This window comes from Equus caballus, chromosome 7 (genome assembly GCF_041296265.1).
Source record: "Equus caballus isolate H_3958 breed thoroughbred chromosome 7, TB-T2T, whole genome shotgun sequence".
Lineage (NCBI taxonomy): Eukaryota > Metazoa > Chordata > Mammalia > Perissodactyla > Equidae > Equus > Equus caballus.
Genome location: NC_091690.1, coordinates 72,420,564 through 72,439,240, shown reverse-complemented (window position 1 = coordinate 72,439,240; position 18,677 = coordinate 72,420,564). Strand labels below are relative to the sequence as shown.

General features: G+C 42.0%; 1 protein-coding gene across 4 annotated transcripts in view; it reads left to right on the top strand.

The window, feature by feature from the left end:
- MRPL48 (mitochondrial ribosomal protein L48) overlaps positions 1–18,677 on the top strand; it is a 48,600-nt gene that overhangs the window by 18,072 nt on the left and 11,851 nt on the right. For 2 of the 4 annotated variants that reach the window (XM_070272163.1, XM_014741498.3), the window contains exons 4-6: positions 2,860–2,915; positions 6,331–6,419; positions 18,309–18,478. In XM_070272163.1, the coding sequence (XP_070128264.1) occupies positions 2,867–2,915; positions 6,331–6,419; positions 18,309–18,478 (308 nt within the window). In that variant the 5' untranslated portion in view covers positions 2,860–2,866. Of the gene's footprint in view, positions 1–2,008; positions 2,122–2,859; positions 2,916–6,330; positions 6,420–18,308; positions 18,479–18,677 lie in introns of those variants that run through there. The other 2 variants (XM_070272164.1, NM_001309294.1) reach the window with 2 other exon arrangements.

Below are 18,677 nucleotides of genomic sequence, written 5' to 3'. Positions count from 1 at the left end.
CCTAGGAATTAAATTGACATGAGACAGAATAACAGGAGAAAATCAAAGTTTAATAACATGTATACATGGGAGAAACCCAGGAAAACTGAATAACTCGCTAAAATGGCAGAAGCCCCTACCTTAATATCATCTTCAGCTAAAGACAAAGGAGGATATTGGGGTAGTGGTTCTGGAATTCAAAGGGGAGGAAGGCAATTTATGTGGAGATGGAAAAGCAAATGTTTGGCAAGCAAATGTTTGCTGCACCATCTGTAGACAATGTGACCTGAGAGAGAGAAAAATGGGCTTAGCAATGATCGTCCCAGTCTACCAATACACAGAGTTGTCTGTGCGGATGGCCTGTCCTGGGACAAGCCTTCTACTTTGAATTCTTTTAGGGAGTTAGGGGGAAGGTCAAAGTTTCCTTTAGAGTCTTTTCTCCTTAAAAATAATCAAGCCAAAGAGACGCATTTTGGGGTGGCCAATTCTGATCCCCCACATCAGCATGCCAAAATAATTCTACTTGAAAGGACACAGCTTTGTTGGCATTTTTAATGGATTCTTTGAGATATCTTCAAAGCCAGAAATTTCAAAATTGAATTATAATGATGTTCAGAAAAGCAGAGTAGGGAGCAGTGTCCCATTCCCACCTTCACGCATCATACCCTCTCTGTGGGCCCTGGGTACCATCCCACCTGCTCTCTCCAAGGGCCTGATCGTAGTGACCATCTTTTTTTTTCTTCCTGATTTAAACATACCTGGAAAGGCAGAAGTAAATATATATAAAGAAGTCTAAAGAGGTTAAATGAAGGGAACTCAGAGTCCTCTTGTTTCAGCTTGAGGGAAAAGGTGGAGTCAGAGAAACATGGTACTTTCAAGTCTGAGTAGTTCAGTGTAATTAGAAAAACTGAAAGAAGTTTGAAAAGAGATGTTGAAAAACATGGGTAGCTGCCAGGGCCAAATCATTGCAGATTGTCTTGGTAAAATATCTCAAGAACTTAAAAAAAAAAAAAAAAAAAAAAAAATATATATATATATATATATATATATATATATATATATATATATATACACACACACACTTACTGAGCGCATACTGTTTTGCCAGGTGCTGGGATGCATCTGCCCTTCAGGGTTTTTCTGTCTATTGAATGGAGAAAATATCCTGTAATTAGATTCTTGACTGGGCCTACCCCAATTTTTTCCTCTTTCCCTCCTGCATAGCCTTGCTAAAAATGCTTGTTCCAATTTTGAAGGAGAAATAATTAAAATGAAGTTGTTTACCCCCATTTTGGATTGATGGGTTTAGTTCCCAGTTTATTAAACAAGGATGTTGGCTCTGGCGTATACAAAGAAAAGAGGCATGATGTGGGAGAAGTCAATATGTGATTACATCCTATCATGGTGCTAACTGAAAGATTTTCAAAGCCTCCTTTTGAAACCCTGGGGTTTTGTGTCTTCTTCAGTGAAAAGAGTTGCCTTTTCTCTCAGGAGGCTGCAATGTTAATGTGACAGCAGGAAACTCGGCTTAATGCCACTGAGCAGGGGGGAAGAATCAGTTAAACTTATTGGGAATCAGAGGCTTTCAAACTTGTAAATTTTGTAATTAAAACAACTGGCTAATTAAGCAGTTTAACCACTGATAATTTGACCAAAACCTTTCATCTAAGGGGGAAAACGGTTAATTTAACAGTAGTTTGATCCACTTTCTTAATTAACCAGCTGCTCTAATTATAGGAATTGCCCTAAACTGAATTTGAAAATGCCTCCTTGCCAAGGAATTCGGTAGATGAGAGGCTGAGGCGAGCATCTGTGGCACTTTCACCTAAGACGTGTCATCTTCTCAGAGGTCACTTTTGGTTCTGCTGTTTGAAACCACTGGTGGTGGTTGAGTTTCTGTGTACTTAAAGATGGTGATTGACATCTGAGTTTTCTTTTTGTATTTACACAAAAAATTTTACTATATAATGGAGGCATGGGAGAGCTATAACCGTGAAGTAAACACTTGATCTTTCTGTGTTTAGGGCAGCAGAAGAGTTTCACAGAGACGGTGGCATTTGAGCAGGCCCAGGAGGCTGTGTAGGATTTCGCCAGTCAGAGAGGTGCAGTCCCAGGAGGGCGACAGCCCCCCACAGCACAGAGGTGTGAAAACTACATGGCTTAGACAGAATGGCCAGTGCAGCTCTGTGGCTGAGGAGCAAAGCTTTAAAGGCCTGGAGAGTAGGAGAGTGAGGAGATGAAGTAGTTGGAACTAGATTATGAAGTCAAGGTTCTTAAACGCTTACCTAAGGAGTGTGAACTTTGGGCAGGGGGAAAACCATCAAACATTTTGAGATATGGCAAAGACCTTCCTTGTCTCATAGTGCCCGGTACAGTGCCTGGCACCTACTAAGTGCTTTAAAAAAATTGTGTGTGGGCATTGAATTAATGAAAGAGAATAATGTGATTAGGGCTGCATTTCAGAAGGATTAATTTGTCAGCTCTAAAGGATGGAATAGAGAGGCGGGTGTGGATACTGGGAGACCACCACCACTAACTTAACCAAGGCTACTGCTTGAATCTCTGCTTGAACTTTGACCCACCAACAACCAAAGTGATCTTTTAAAAACATATCAGACATATAATTTCCCCATGTATGGCTATTCAGCATGAAATCCAAACCTTTAACAAGGCCTAGTGTGGTCTCTAGTGCACTCTGCCCCTCTCACTTTGCTTCAGCTGACAGCCTTTCTGGTCCTTGAATGTGCCAAGCTGTGTCCCACGTTAGGGCCTTTGCACATGCTGTTCCCTCTGCCTGGAACACTTGTCCTCTATCTTGTCACCTAATAAACTCCCATTTGCCTTCCAGGTTTCAATTCATTTTATTTATTTTTTGAATAGATTATACATGTACATGGAACAAGTTTTAAAAGATACAAAAGAGCGTAAAGTAAAAAGTAAGTCTCCCTCTCTCTCCTGCCTTCTAGCCACTTCTCCCTGAGGATAATCATTATTACCATTTTCCTCTAAATTCAGTTCACATGTCATTTTTTTCAGAGAGACCTTCCCTGATACTTCAATCTAAAGTAAATCTACCTATTGTATTGTCATAGTCCTCCATGCTTTTTCTTTGATAATTTATCACAATTTGTAATTTTACCTTTTGTGATTATTCCATTAATGATTCCCTTCTCCCACTGGACTGTAAGCTCCATAAGTAGACTTTTGTTGGCCTTATCCACTGTTATATCCCCAACTCTTTGTACACTGCCTGGCACAGCATAAGTACTAATTATTATTAGGCCCTTCCTGAACTTTTTTTTTTTTTTTTTTTTTTTTTGGTGAGGAAGATTGGCCCTGAGTTAACATCTATTGCCAATCTTCCTCTTTTTGCTTGAGGAAGATTATTGCTGAGCTAACATCTGTGCCAGTCTTCCTCTATTTTGTATGTGGGATGCTGCCACAGCATGGCTTGATGAATGGTGTGTAGGTCCGCACCTGGGATCCAAACCCATGAACCCAAACCCAAGGCTGGTGAAGTGGAGTGTGTGAACTTAACCACTATGCCACTGGCCAGTCCCAAGCCCTTCCTGAACTTTGCCTGTTTCTGTAAGCTCATCTTTTGCCACTCTGTTCCTCATGCTCTGCCTTGAAATTCTCTCTGGCTCTTCCCTTCTCCATACCATGTTTTCTCCTCACTAACTCCTCACTAACTCCTCACTAACTCACTAACTCCTCACTCCTCACTAACTCCTCACTAACTCACTAACTCCTTCAAGTTTTTTTTGTTTTTCTTTTTTTCAGCTTTCAAGTTTTATTTAAAAGCCACTTGCTCTGGGGCCAATCCCGTGGCCTAAGGGTTAAGTTTGGTGCCCTCCACTTCTGTGGCCCGGGTTTGGTTCCTGGGTGTAGACCTGCACCATTTGTCAGCAGCCATGTTGTGGTGGTGACCCACTAAATAGAGGAAGATTGGCCATAGATGTTAGCTCAGGGCAAATCTTCCTCAGCAAAAAAAAAGAAGCCACTTGCTCTAAAAATCTTTTCCCAACACCTCAAGTCTAGCCTAAGTGTCCCTCCCATGTACAGCCCTTATCAGCCTACATTAATATTACTGTCTCCCCTCTAGACTGTAGGTTCTGTATTGCAGAGACTTTGTCTTTGTTTATTGTTATAGCCACGGCTTCTAGAGCATTGTGTGGTGCCAGTCAGGCCTGCCATGGATATTGGGTTGTACACCGCACAAGTCTAGTATGTGCCATTCACGTGGTTGTGAGGGTATAATTGTCACTCACTACCCTAATGGGTAATAATAAATATTTGTTGAATGAGTGAACATGCTTTGGAGAGTTCAGTGCTTTTAGAGGTCCTGTTTTGAGGTCATAATGAAATCTTGTTGGATAAGATTCATTTGCAAGGCTCTGTTCTGAGGATCATTGTTTACCCAACAAGGGGAATGGATATCAGCAACTTGGGTTGGGCCCCAGGTTGCAGAGTCTGGAACCCAAAGGCTCAAAGAGTCTAAGGTCTTAGATTCAGAGAGACAGAATTGTGGCAGTAGGGGCCAGCCCCATGGATGAGTGGTTAAGTTCGCGCGCTCCACTTCTGCGGCCCAGGGTGTCGCTGGTTCGGATCCTGGGCACGGACATGGCACCACTTGTCAGGCCATACTGAGGCAGCGTCCCACATGCCACAACTAGAAGGACCCACAACTAAAAATATGCAACTATGTACTGGGGGGCTTTGGGGAGAAGGAAAAATTTAACAAAAAAACTTAAAAAAAAACTAATTGTGGCAGTGGCCAAGAAGACACCTCAGTTATATTCAGTGCTCTTTGAGAACCTCTGCCAAAAAATACCTCCTTCCTTGCATGGTAAACTCTCACTCCTCTTTCAAGAATACACCTGTACCTCTTCTGAACCTATTTCCCTGCACCCTCCCCCAGCCCTCGCCAAGGCAGAGTTAGTTGTTCCTTCCTCTAGGCTCTCACAACCTTGCTGTCACCTCCATTAAAGTATTTTGTATACCGTAAGGTAATTATCTGCTTTCCCATCATCCTCCCCTAGTACATTTTGAGTGTTTCCAGGGAAAGTAGCATATTTTACTCATCTTTGGAACTGTCCCAGTATCTGTACAGTTTTTGGCATGTAATAGTAAATGTGGACTAATGCATATTATGGGAGGGATCCATGCTATCCCAGGGTTGTCGTGATGAAGTAGTGTGGAATGTAAGTGCAGAGAAAGTCTCTGAAGCCACGACTGTCTGATTGGCCTGGCCGAGCAGACCTGCTTGGAAGCCCATTTTAGAAAAGAAAAGCCTAAGAAACATTTCCCTTGATGTCATTAGACTTCTCCACACCACTTTGTGTCTAGCCCCCACAGAGTGGTGGCCCTGGGTAGTTGAGGGCAGGAGCTGGGAGGAAAGGGAGTGGAACCTGGGACTAGTCCTTCTCCAGAAGGTGGAGAGCAAGCAGGAAACACAGACAGACGTAGCAGAGCTATGTAGGGCTGTTTCCAGCAAAAGGGTAGAGATAAGGAACTGAGATGAGAGCTAGCAAAGACCAACTCTAGCCAGATTTTGTATTCCAGAAATTCAGATGTTAAAACACATCAGATAGACCTGGGTCTAAATTGCAGTTCTGCCTTTTACTTGCTGGATGACCTTGGCCAATTTACCATATTTTTTGAGCTGCAGTTTCTTTATTTGTAAATGAAGATAAAAATAATGAGGATTAAAGAAGAATATGTATATATTAGGAAGTCCTTCCTTGAAGGAGGATCGCAGTGGTGCATTTCTGGACGTACCACAATGAATGTGTATATAGAGATCCTAGTGGTAGTGTACATACACACTGTTCTGTACCTTAGGTTTTTGTTTTTACTGTTATTCACTTAACAGTGTGTGTTAGAGATTGTTCCATATCAGCACAAATAAATCAAATTAGATAGTTTTTAAGACTTTGTGGAAATCTGTGGTTGTCCTCTTTCCTGATTGTATTTGCCACGTGTCCCTTTCTCTATACAATCCCCGTTAGAACACTTAAAAAAGGATTATTGCCTGTTGTGGAACAAAAGAAAACAGGAGCCCTGTGAGAATGGATTTTGTCCCTCTACCACCATTGGCTCTAGGAGAGAATTTTTCAAAGAAAGATGGGTAGTAGGGATTGGATATGGTCCAGGCACCAAAAGGAGAGAAAAAGGGGGTAAACTGAGAGTCAGCTCAGGATTGAGAAATAGCTCTGGTTCTTTAAACCAACAAGAGGCCCACTCCTGGCCAATATTCCCAGTCTTACAGTGGAGAATTTGTCTCTTCACATATGATCTGTCTGTCTCTGGAAGGCTTTGAAACAGGTTTTGTCTTATTTTCTCTTCTAGGTGGCATTCTGCTGAATACTAGTCGTCACTACAAGACAAAGCCAACCCATGGCATTGGAAGATACAAGCACCTAGTTAAAACACAAGAGGTAAAGGGGGCAGGGGCCCTTTAGAAAAGGATAGTGTGCAGCTTTTGCAAAGACCTGAAGGTCAGATCTGCGTAGATTGGGTAGTATTGGAGCTAGCAAGGATAGGGGTTGCCCTTCAGTCCTCTCTAGTTATTTAGTTTGGATATTATCCAGACTGGAGATGTTTCTACCAGCTTCCAATCTTGTCTCTAGGCCAGGTTATCACAGTGACAAGCAAATGATTTGGTTTTATTATTTGTGATACTTTTTTTTTTTTTGGTATCTTCTTGTTCGGTATGGACCTCACAGTGGAAATGATACATTTAGTTTAGTTGAATGAATGGTTTGTGGCAAGTAGAGGTGGATTGACATTTTCAGCCAAATAGCTGATTTTTATAGTATTTATGGATTTAAAATGTGTGTGTTCCTTGAATCCATTATTATAGATAACTAGAAGTTAGTCCTAAGCATTATAAGATAATTTAGTCTATTTTTCTGGTCCTGGCTGCAGGATTGCTTCTGTCATGGTTAGATTCTGTGCTTGTGCAGAGGATTTTATAGTGAGGGGGCCATAGCACTGTGCTGAAAGTCAAAAGGTCTGGCTTTGAGTCACGATTCTATCACTTCCTGTAAACAATACAGTTAGGAAAATTTTGCTGTTCTACTTGGGGAGACTTCAAGATCACTTTTGGTTCTCTGGCTTTTTTTAATGCTCCTACGCAACCATGCACATCTCCCATTGCCTCTCTCTCCTTGGCAGAGGTCCAGTGCCCCTGTATTTGGGCCTCAGAAGCCACTAAACTTGTCATTTTCTCCTGAGCACCATCCTTAAAACAAGGAATTCATGGGAGGAACAATGCCGTATCTGAGACTTGTATCAGGCAAGCTCCCAGGAGGAAACAGCCCGACTAAAGTTGTTTCTTTGTAGTGGGAAGAGTACTAAATTGGGAACAGGAAACTTGTATTCTAGGCTTGGTTCTGCCAATTATTAGCTTTGTGACTTTGGGTAGGTTAATCTTACCCCTCTGGACATGGTGGGCCCTGCAATTATACGTAAAATGTTTTCTATGTGTGAATTTTTCTGGGAAGAGAGTCTGTAGCTTTTATCAGACTCTTCACAAAGGTTGAGAAACTCTGGATTGGAATATCTTTAAGTCTTTCAGCCTGGTATCATGTAACTCCGTGATGCTATGAAATATTTATCAAACATCTGTTATGTTCTAGGTCTAATGTTGGGGGTATCTTGCCTCTTCAGACTGAGTTGCAATAAAATTCTACAGGATGAGTGAACAAGACCTGGTTCCTGCTCCGAGGGAGCTGGTAAACCATTAGAGATAAGACACAGATAATCATGCTCCAGGCAGAAAGTGCCAAGGGCTAAAGGGAAGATACAAAGGGCTATTAAAATTCAGAAGAAAGAGTGATTCACACACTTTCCGAATTGTGGCACCTTACAGTAAGTTGTTGGTGTTGTTTTATTTTGGGACATCTTCCTCCTAAAAGACCCACATAAATTTATGGGAAATAGAATTAGTTTTGTTTGGGGTGTGTTTTTTTGGGTTTTTTTTAGATTTCTTGGGATCCTCCCTCTAAGATAATTTTCTGCATATGCCGACCTCTGACCTGCTCCTTAGTTTGGTGAAAAAGCTTAATGCCATGTTTGATGCCATCTGTCCCCATCTTTCTCTCCAGCCTCTTCATCCGTCTCGTGGATATCATGCTTTTACTGCACTGGGCCTCTTGCTTTTCATCCAAATCATCATAGTGTTTGAAGGCCTCTCACATGCTGTTCTGTTTACTTGGAAGAACTTCCCCCTTCGTCACTTGGCTAATATATCCTCAACCTTTAGATCCCCGTGAGGAAGCAGGGTGAGGAGGGAAAAAACGAGTCTCCCCTTCGGAGGAACCTTCCTGGATTCCCTGCACTGGGTTACTTGTCCTACCTTGAGCTGCCGGATTTCCTTGTGCTTCCTCTGTGCTAGGACTTACTGCTTGATGTTTTAGCCAACTGTTTTGATGACCATCTCCCCTTCTAGATGGTGAGCTCTCTAAGGGTAGAGGCCATGTCTCATTTTTCTCTGTACTGTCACTGTCCAGCACAGGGCCTGGCATCAAGTACAGTAAATATTAACTGAACTGAACTGAAATGTGGTTATTCGAACTGCCCTGAGGTTTTGTAAATCAGAGCTACCAAACAAACACAACACACTATCTGCAAACAGCAGGCTGCAGATGACCTTGGTTGCTTGAAGGGAGTGATGCTCCTTTTGGTTAGAGTTATAGGCTTTTCTCTAATGTCGTTCATTGTCCCTCAGTGGCTAGCACAATAGTGCTGGATAGTGGTGGAAGCTGCTTCAGCCTCCTCACTTCCTGCCTGGGACAGAATAATGATAGCTGTCATCTTCCAGCTTACAGAAGCTCTGTCCCAAGTCCCTGTCTCTTTTATTCCCCTGGGGAACTGGACTGGATAAGCTAGAAGGCATCTTGTGGCCCCCTTTCTCTCCCTAAATCTAGAATCTATAAAAAACAATAAGCAGCCAGATTCCCACTTTTTCCTCTCTGGATCTCAGGCTGCCCCTCTCCTCTCTTGAGCCCATATCCCTGAGACAAACTCGAAGTGCACAGCCCTTGTCCCATTTCTCCTGGCATAATCTCTTCATTCCTCCTTCCAAAGGTTCCACACTCTGTCTTATGACTCCTGAACCTTGGGAAGGAAAAGGGACATCTACCTCATCTCAGCTTTCCTTGTCAATCTGGTTTTACCTCTTTCTTCCTTGCTTGGTCTGTTTATAACTCTAGGTTTGTTCCCATCCCTCCATCCTGTGCTCCTGTCCTTGATGCTTCTCTGAGGAGTTAGTGAGAGGAGGGAAGCTTCCTCTCGGGTGGCAGCAAACCATGGGATTCCAGGTCTCTCGTAGCACAGCCCAGCCTCCTTCTCAGTGATCTCCCTTTTTGCACCCTCTGCTTCAGCACATTTTCTCATACGCCCGTGCTCTCTCATGCCTCTGTGCCTTTGCCCATGCTCTTTCCTCTTCATGGGATGGTACCTTTCCTGTAAGACACAGCTTGACTTGTGGCAGTGAGGGATCACATTTCAGACCATATCTTCAGACCTAGCACTGTGTCTCAATGTCTCATTTTTCCCTCAAGGGCCCTGCATCATTTTGTTGAATTTAAAAGGCTTCAGATTGTTTGGAGTGATTTTTGTTTGGTAGAAATAAAAATAATGTAGTCCTTCACATTTGTAGAGTGATAGGTCATCTCTCCCAAGACCACTTACTTGCTTGCCCTCAGCTGCTGTCCAGCCTCCCACATTGGGGTAATAGCAGCCTAAGAATCAGAGAATTGCCAAGAGGAAGCGGTGGGAGGATGAAATGGGGGCAACATAAATTGCTGTCATTTTGTAGTAGTTATATGTTCTATTTTCTAGGCCCTGGGGCAAGAGTGTAAGGTATATCTTGTAACTTAGGCAATTTACTTCTTTATAGAATGGCGTCTAGGATTCAAGATACCTTTTCTCTTGGAAACTTCATGCTGTTTTTACTGTTGACATAGAGGAGGTGTCTGCCGTTTGTGACACCTATTTATTTTGTTGTAGCGCCCAGAGAGATCAGCTCTCACAGCCTCAAGTCTGTGAGGAGACTGTGGCATCGTTCCCAGAAAAATCAGCAGATCAGAATCACTTTATGGTGACAGTCCCGGCTTCCTGGAAATTGAAAGAATGGTTTTGCCAGTCTAGTGATTGTACGGCTAGACATGGATTAGAGGACTGGCTTGGGGACAGTTGTTTTAAACTAGCGTCCATGTTTTCCCTCAGGTCTACCTTTCATAACTCATTGAAAAGAAAAGACATCATTGAGTACCTTCTATGTGCCAGACACTGGACACAGTCTCTTCCTACAAAAAGCACACAGTGGGCTAGGAAATATAGTGCTAAAAAATGTAACCAAATACATGTGGAAAGTGCTGCTAGGGGAATGAACCAAATATTAAGAGAATAAAGATGAAGAAGCAGTTCTCCCTGAAAGGGTCAGTGAAGGTGTTATGGAGCTCAGCTCAACAAACATTCATTAAATGCCACCCGTATTCTTGCACTGAGTATGTAAAACACGCTGACATTCCTCTAAGAGCATCCAGTTGCTTGGAGTAGCTGGAAACACTGGGGCCATAAAGAACTTAAAAGAGTTTCCTGGAGCTTTTCCAGGCACAAAGAGCGACTCCTGTGGAGACCTGACTCTCAGCCTGTGCCATTAGAGCACCAGCCCACTGGAGTCTCATCCTGCCTTGCCTGTTCTGCTAAATGACAAGTGTCAGTTTTAGAGGGATTCATAATCGATGTGAATAAAAGTAATAATCCCTTTCCATCTTCAGAGTGCTTTCACATCCATTATCTCAGTGCCTCGCAAACCATATGCCCCTGGAACACTGGTGATCTTAGAGGGGAGCCCCTTCTCAGGTTTAATAATGGCATTCTTGCATGTTTTAGAAAGACATTAAGTTAATGGATAGAATTTTCTAAATTTCCAGTTTTCCTCCCATCAATTTTACTTTATGAAAACAAGTTTTAACAGAGAAATTCAGATATGTTTTCATAATTTTTTTGAGATGCAGAGAATTCCATTTATTTAGTGTAACCATATTTTTGGGGCCGGCCCCGTGGCCGAGTGGTTAAGTTCTTGCGCTCTGCTTCAGTGGCCCAGGGTTTCGCTGGTTCGAAACCTGGGCACAGACATGGCACCGCTCATCAAGCCATGCTGAGGCGGCATCCCACATGCCACAACTAGAAAGACCCACAACTAAAAATACACAACTATGTACTGGGGGGCTTTGGGAGAAAAAAAGGAAAAATAAAATCTTAAAAAATAATAATAATATAACCATATTTTCTGCTAGTTAAGTTGTTCTTGTTGTATATGATGAAAGTACACTGATGAGTATTTCATGGGGTTTCACAAAGAGAAACATGATTTTTTTAGGCCCTTTGCAACCAACAAATTTGAAAACCATGTCTTTTGATTCACCAACTATCCTGTGAGGTAGATAGGGCATAACCAACAGAAAGCATTCCAATCAGCAGAAAAAGAAAGCAGTGTGCATGGGCTTATGTCCCACTGGCCAGACTTAGTCACATAACCATACCTAGCTGCAAGATTGGTTGGGAAATGTAATTTTTATTGTGAATGGTCATGTGCCAGCTAAAATTCAACAGTTCTGTTATTAAAGCAAAAGAGAGAGTAGATATTGAGGAAACTGGCAGGTGGCTCTGCCCACCTTCCCTAAAGGGAAAGACAGAGGTTAAGAGGAATGTATTGGAATTAGGCAGGCCTGCTTTAAAGCTTCAGCTCTGGGGCTTACTAGTTGTGTGTTCTTGGGTATGTTACTTAACTTTTCCAAGCCACAGTGTCCTTGGTGTTAAGTAACCATGCTATTTAAATGTTGTTGTGAGGGGCCGGCCCCGTGGCTGAGTGGTTAAGTTGGCGCGCTCCCGCCTCAGCAGCCCAGGGTTTTGCCAGTTTGGATCCTGGGTGCGGACATGGCACCGCTCATCAGGCCACGTTGAGGTGGCGTCCCACATAGCACAACCACAGGCACTCACAACTACAATATACAACTATGTACTGGGGGGCTTTGGGGAGAAGAGAAAAAAAAAGAAGATTGGCAATAGTTGTTAGCTCAGGTGCCAATCGTTATAAGAAAAAAATTGGTGAACGTTTTAAATGTTGTTGTGAGGAGTAAATTAAGTGAGAAAGTTGAAGTATTTAGCACAGTGTCTGAAACATAGAGCCCGTAAGTGCTGGTGGTGATGATGATGATGATGGTGATAGTATTAGTCTTTCTTTTTATAGTCATACAGCACTCTCCTTTCCTCCCTCAAAACATGCATCTCCTTATAATTTCTTGTTCTGTATATGCCTTCCCTGACAGATTGTAAGCTTCAGTGAGCAGAGACTATGGCTGTCTTATTTACTGTCCTATCCCTAATAGTAACCCTGGTCTGGCTCATCACTAGTAGTCAGAAAATATTTGTTGAATAATGAATACATGTGATAAGTGATAGTGGTATAGAAGGGGGGGTTGCTATGGGAGCACATGGGAGTAGTATCTAACTCAGCCTGAGGCAATCAGGGAAGGCTTCCTGGTAGAGCATAAGCTGGGTCGTAAAAAATGAGAGGGAGTTGCTCACATTAAAGGTCTGGGGTGAGGAGTCAAGCACTTTGCAGGGAGGGGAAACATTCTGAGCAAAGGTGGGAAGACATTAATCCAGGAGATGCAGTTGGGAAACCTTTAGTAGTTTGTTGATCCTGGAGTCTCAAGCGGGCAGCAGGGGATGCAGGGACATGAGACGTGAGAAGTAGGCAGGGTCTAGATCAACCTTTGTAAAAGATACCATTTGTGAATAACTACTATATTACCCTTATATGTCATGCTAAATACCTAGGGGTACTGACTCTACTCATGGCCCTTTCAGCTGCACCCCACCTGAGGTGGTTGCTCTTGGTTGCCCTTAGAGATCTAATGGGCATGGTGCAGCTAGGTAGCTTGTGTTGAACTTGCCATGAGACATGGGCTGCTCTTTATGACTAAATTGAGAGGGACTGTTCTTTCGTGTGTGTCTTTTCTCTCTCTCTCTGAACTGTAAGCTCCTTTAGAGCTGGGACTGTGTTTTCTATTTCTTTAGTATCTTTCCTTAGACTGGTTGAATCAGCACTTTACACACAGCAGATGTTTAATAAGTGCTTCATTCTGTAAGGCATACCACTAGGATACCAGGAACATGCTTACCAACAATTTATAGTAATAATAGTGTTCCATCTGTGTAGCTTACTCAACCTTTTTTAAAGATACTATTTATTGAGTAACTACTATATACCAAATGCTGTAACTGCTATGTGTCAGGCTTTAAAAGCATTATTTTATTTTATAGTATTACAAATGGCATATTTTATTTAATCCTCAGATATCCTGTGGTTATTAAAGACCTTGTATGAGGAATCTAAGACTTAGATTAAATCACTTGCCCAAGTGGCTAGTCATTTCTAGAGCCAATATTTGAACTGAGGATGGTCAGAATCCATCTAATGTCTGTGCTATTTCCATTTCATATATTCACTATTCTGAGCTTCACAAGAACTTTAGGTGTTACAGATGAAGAAACTGACACCTAGAGAGGTCACTCAATGTCATATAGTGACTAAGCAGATAGAACTTGAGTCCATATTTTCTTTGGCTTCCATCTTAGTCTAGTACTCTTCATGCAGCACCAGGTTGTGCCTCTTTGCCATCCCTCTCATGGCCAGGCCTTCTGTCTTTCAAGTCCCCGGGTGTAAATGTTTTAAATTTCCATCACCAGAATTTCTGGAAGCTGAATATGTTATAGACCTATCAGCCTTTTCATTTGAGGATTAGGATGATACAATTTCTTTCCAACTTTCCCACGCTAGAGAATACCACCTATAGTGATAGGCAGATATTCTCACTTTCACAGAAGCTGGAGGAGAGAGCCTGGGCTTGAGGCCACAGACCCAGCTTCTAGCTATGGCTAAACGTAGAGTGGTTACCTTTGCCATTTCCTTACTCTTGTAACCTTACACATGTCATTTCCCCTTTCTGGGCCTCAACTTCCCCCGTATGTAAAATTAAGGAGGAAAGGGAGGAGAGACTAAATTCTCTCTAAGATCCCTTCCAGCTATAGCATCCTGTGGTTCTAATCTGACTCCTTTCTCTATCTGCTCTTTCCCAGCAAAGTTTCCCTATAAACTTGGGCAAGTATCGTGCCTTCAGAGGACTTCATTTTTCTGTCTGCAGAATAGGGTTAATATGGACATTTCTGCACAAAAATGGTTTAGTAATTTATCCCCTGGCCCATTTTGGGCATCACAGTGCAATCCTACAGGGATCTTAAGAATGGCCACCCTGGGCCATCCCACAGTGAATCCAGGTCAGCCACAGATGCCAAAGTTTGATGGTGGACAGAAGTCCGTCTTCCCTGCCACCTTTCTTCTAGCCTCCTTTCCTTTCCTGCCTGGCTCTCCTCCATATGCAGTCAGGGTGGCCTTGCCAAAATACAGCTCTAGTCATGTACATTCCTTGCACAAACATCTTTCATGGCTCCCCATGACAGTCATGAAGACCTGAACTCAGACATTAGGAATAGAAAGGCAGGGATGGATATGAGAAAGATTGTGCAGGTAAAATTATAGGAACTGGTGTCTGTTATTATTTGCAGTCAAGTTCTTGCTGGCTTTGCTGTGCCCTGGCTCAGAACTGAAATATAATATCACAATGGGCTCCTGATGGTGTGGATCGGTCCAGACAGATCTAGGCCAACACGGAAAAGCAAGCGAGATGCCAAGAGGGATACTGGAATCAGCTTTCTTTTTTTGTTCCCCTAAAGCAACACCTTTGAAGAGCCCTGGCATTTTCCCTGGTTAAGAAAAGCCTCCTGCAGGCTTCAGAGGAGCTCCTCCCCTCTCTGCTGGAAAATTTCAGCCGCTCCCCATTGCATTCCAGCTTTAGCATTCTTCACAGCTCTGACTGCAGTGCTGTCATGATGAGAAGTCTGGATCACTGCATTTGGCTTCCAGCGTGGTGGGCTCTGAAGGAGAGAGAGCCAAGCCCCTGCACCTTGGTGGTTGTTCTCTAGAGGCTGGCTTCTCACTCACGGCAAAGTCTAGGACCCTGGGGTGGCCCCCACTGTTAAGAACTTTAATAATGCAGAGGCTGCAGTGGAAAAATCCCTGCAGTGGGGGTCGGGAGGTCTGGGTGTTCGTTCCTAGGATCTGTCCTGTCTGGCTGTGTGACTCTGCGTGACATATTTAATCTTTCTGGGCTTCATATTCTTCCCCTGCAAGGATGAAAAACTGGGACAAAATCATCTCTAAATGCCATCCTGTTCCAAAATTCTAAAATTGTGATTCATTGCATGTTTTCTCTCTGTCAGGCCCTGTGCTAGATATGAAGAATATAAGAATAAAAATAGTAATAAAAGTTAATATTTATTGAGTGTTTAAATATATGCCACAGGTTGTATTAACCCCTTTACATACAGTGTTTTGTTCAGTTCTTAGAACATCCCTGTGAGGTCAGGTCTGTCATCATTATTACTGGCGTTGGGAAAGGACCATTTCTTGGTCCTCCCCCCACTTCCCCAGACTGAGCCCCTGCTCTCTTAGGTTGAACTGGAGAGCAGCGATGTGCGAGAACCATTCCAGGTACTCTGCCAGGAACAACCCTGCTGGGACAGCCATTAGGCTGTTAGCTGTTAGATAGGGGCAAGTTAAGACCTGTAAATAGAGAGAGAGTCCCCCTCCTTTTCTTAAAAAAACAAAACTATTTCTACCAATTAGCAAGACATTATAAATCTCCAGTAATTAGGACAGTGTGGTATTGGCTCAAGGATAGACAAATAGTCCAATGGAACAGGATAAGGAGAATAGGAACAGATCTGTGTATCTAATGGACACTTATATGACAAAGGTTCCACTGCAACGCAATGGTGCTGGGTCAGTTGGACCAGGTGCTCATGTGAGAAAAAATGACTCTTGACTCCTATTTTACACTGTACACAAAAATCACTTAAAAATGGATTGTAGATCTATATGTAAATGTTAAAATAATCAAACTGCTAGAAGATATACAAGAATGTCTTCATGATCTTAAGGTAGGCAATGATTTCTTAAACAGGACACAAAAATGACTATAACCATAAAAGAAAAAATGAGTAAATTGGACTACATTAAAAATAAGAACTTCTGCTCATGAAAATGCACCATTAAAAAGTGAAAAGGGAAGCTACAGAGAGGGAGAAGATATTTCCAGCCCATGTACATTTTAACAAAGGATCATGTCTAGAATATAGAAAGAACATCTACAAATCAGTAAGAGAAAGGCAGACAACCCAATTTTAAAAATGGGCAAAATATTTGAATAGGCAGGTTACAGAAGAGAATATTCCAATGGCCAGTGGACATATGGGAAGGTGCTCAAGCTTAGTAGATTTAAAGGAAATGGAAGTTAAAATCTCAGTGCGTTTCTACTTTATACTAATCAGAATGGCTAAAACAAACAAACTAGAATACTGTAGCATATTTGTATAATAAACTGCTAGAGCAATGAGAAGGAAAGAACCACTGTTTTGCCTAATACATAATGAATCTTATAAACATAATGAATTAAAGAAGCCAGACACAAAAGAGAACATAGTGTATCTCTCCATTTTCACGAATTTCAGAAACAGGCAAAATAACCCTATGGTTTTACAAGTCAGAGTAGTGGTTACCAATTTTGGGGCAGGAGACTTTTGGGATGCTGGTCCTGGTCTATTTCTTATTCAGGATACTGATTATACAGATATTTTCACTTTGAAAATTCATTGAGCTGTGTACTTATTTATGCATTCTTCAGTATAAATATTATATTGCAATAAAAGTTTTACTGAAAAAATTTCTTAAAACAGTAGGTTTTAAGATTCTAACTTTGAATTGATAAAAGATTCACATTATTAAAACTTCAAAAAATATAGAAGAGAAATGATTTAAAAATCTCCTTCCTACCCCTATGCCCCAGCCACTCAGTTCCCTCACAGACAACCAATGATATGGTATTTCTGTACATCCTTCCAGAGATATTTTTGGGATATGCAAGCAAATAAATATGTATGTAATTAAACACACACACACACCTATTCTCCTCACCCACCCTTTTTATTTATATGGCAATATCCTGAACACATTATTCTACAGTTTGCTTTTGTCATTTAATTTATCTTAAAAGCCTTCCATATCAGTACATAAAGAAGTTCCTTGTTCCTTCTTACAGCTGCATAATGACTATTGAATGGATGTGCCATGATTTATTTAGCATGTCCTCTCTTGATGGGCATTTAGGTTAGATTATTTCCAGTTGAAAAGCTTTCTTGATCTTGATCTATGTTGTGTTAAACGTCTGTTTTCCCAGGCTTCATTTTAATTTTTCACAACAGCTTGCGCAGGTTGATATGTAGTGAAGCAATATTTTATATGAAAGAGAAAGAAAATAATTTTTGCTAAATTTTCTAAACTGTCTAAATAATTAGACTACAGAATTTCAAAGCTGGGAGGGCTGGAAGAGAGCTAATGCTGAGCTTCTTTGTGATTGATTTCTTTAAGATTCTGATGAAAGCTAAAGATTCTCCTCAGAAAAATGTGCACACGTAAAATTTTGCATGTAAGTTTGGGTGTTGAGAGACCCCTTGAAATTTCTCTCTGGGTTCTAGATTAAGAATCTGTTATCTAGCATATTCCCATCAATTTAAAAATTGAGAAACTGAGGTCTAGAGATGGGAGGTGGGTCTCAAAACTAGTCAATGGCAGAAGACAGTCACATGCATTCATGTTAAAATAATGCCAGCACACGGCCGGCTCCGTGGCCGAGAGGTTAAGTTCCCGCGCTCCGCTGCGGCGGCCCAGGGTTCGGATCCTGGGCGCGGACGTGGCGCCGCTCGTCAGGCCACGTTGAGGCAGCGTCCCACATCCCACAACTAGAAGGACATGCAACTAAGATATACAACTGTGTATGGGGGGGGGGCGGGTGGGTTGGGGAGATAAAGCAGGAAAAAAAAAAAAAAAAGATTGGCAACAGTTGTTAGCCCAGGTGCCAATCTTTAGAAAAGAAAAAAATAATAATAATGCCAGCAGTATTCCCTCTCCATTCTCCGTTCGTTGGCTGATGTCACAGCCCCGAGTGGCAAGGGAAGCTGCCCATTCCTTCCCAGGAGATTTTTCATTTGTAAGTAGGGTAACCTGAGAGAAAAATGGTAAACAAATTCATTTGAAACATTGATTTTTTTTTTTTTAATGTGAAGATGGTATGATTAGAATTTCTTTTACAATACTTTGGTTTATTTTCTCTCTCTTTCTGTTTTCTGTTTAGCCCAAGAAGAAGAGGGCAAAAGTGGAAGTGAGACCCATTAATTTGGGGACAGATTATGAATATGGGGCTTTAAACATTCACGTGACTGCATACGACATGGCCGTGGCGGAGAGTTATGCCCAATATGTTCACAACCTCTGTAACCATCTCTCCATTAAAGTCGAGGAAAGGTATGAAAGATGCCTTCGCATGGGATGTTCTTGGTGTGGGTGGCATGCTCTGCTTTGTTGTTGTTAAATGAGGTTTTGAGATATAATTTACATGTAGTAAAATTCACCCCTTTTAGGTATATAGTTTGCCATAATCAAAATGTAGAACTTCCATTAACCCAAAAAGTTCCCCAGTGCCCAGGTGTAGTCAATCTCTTCC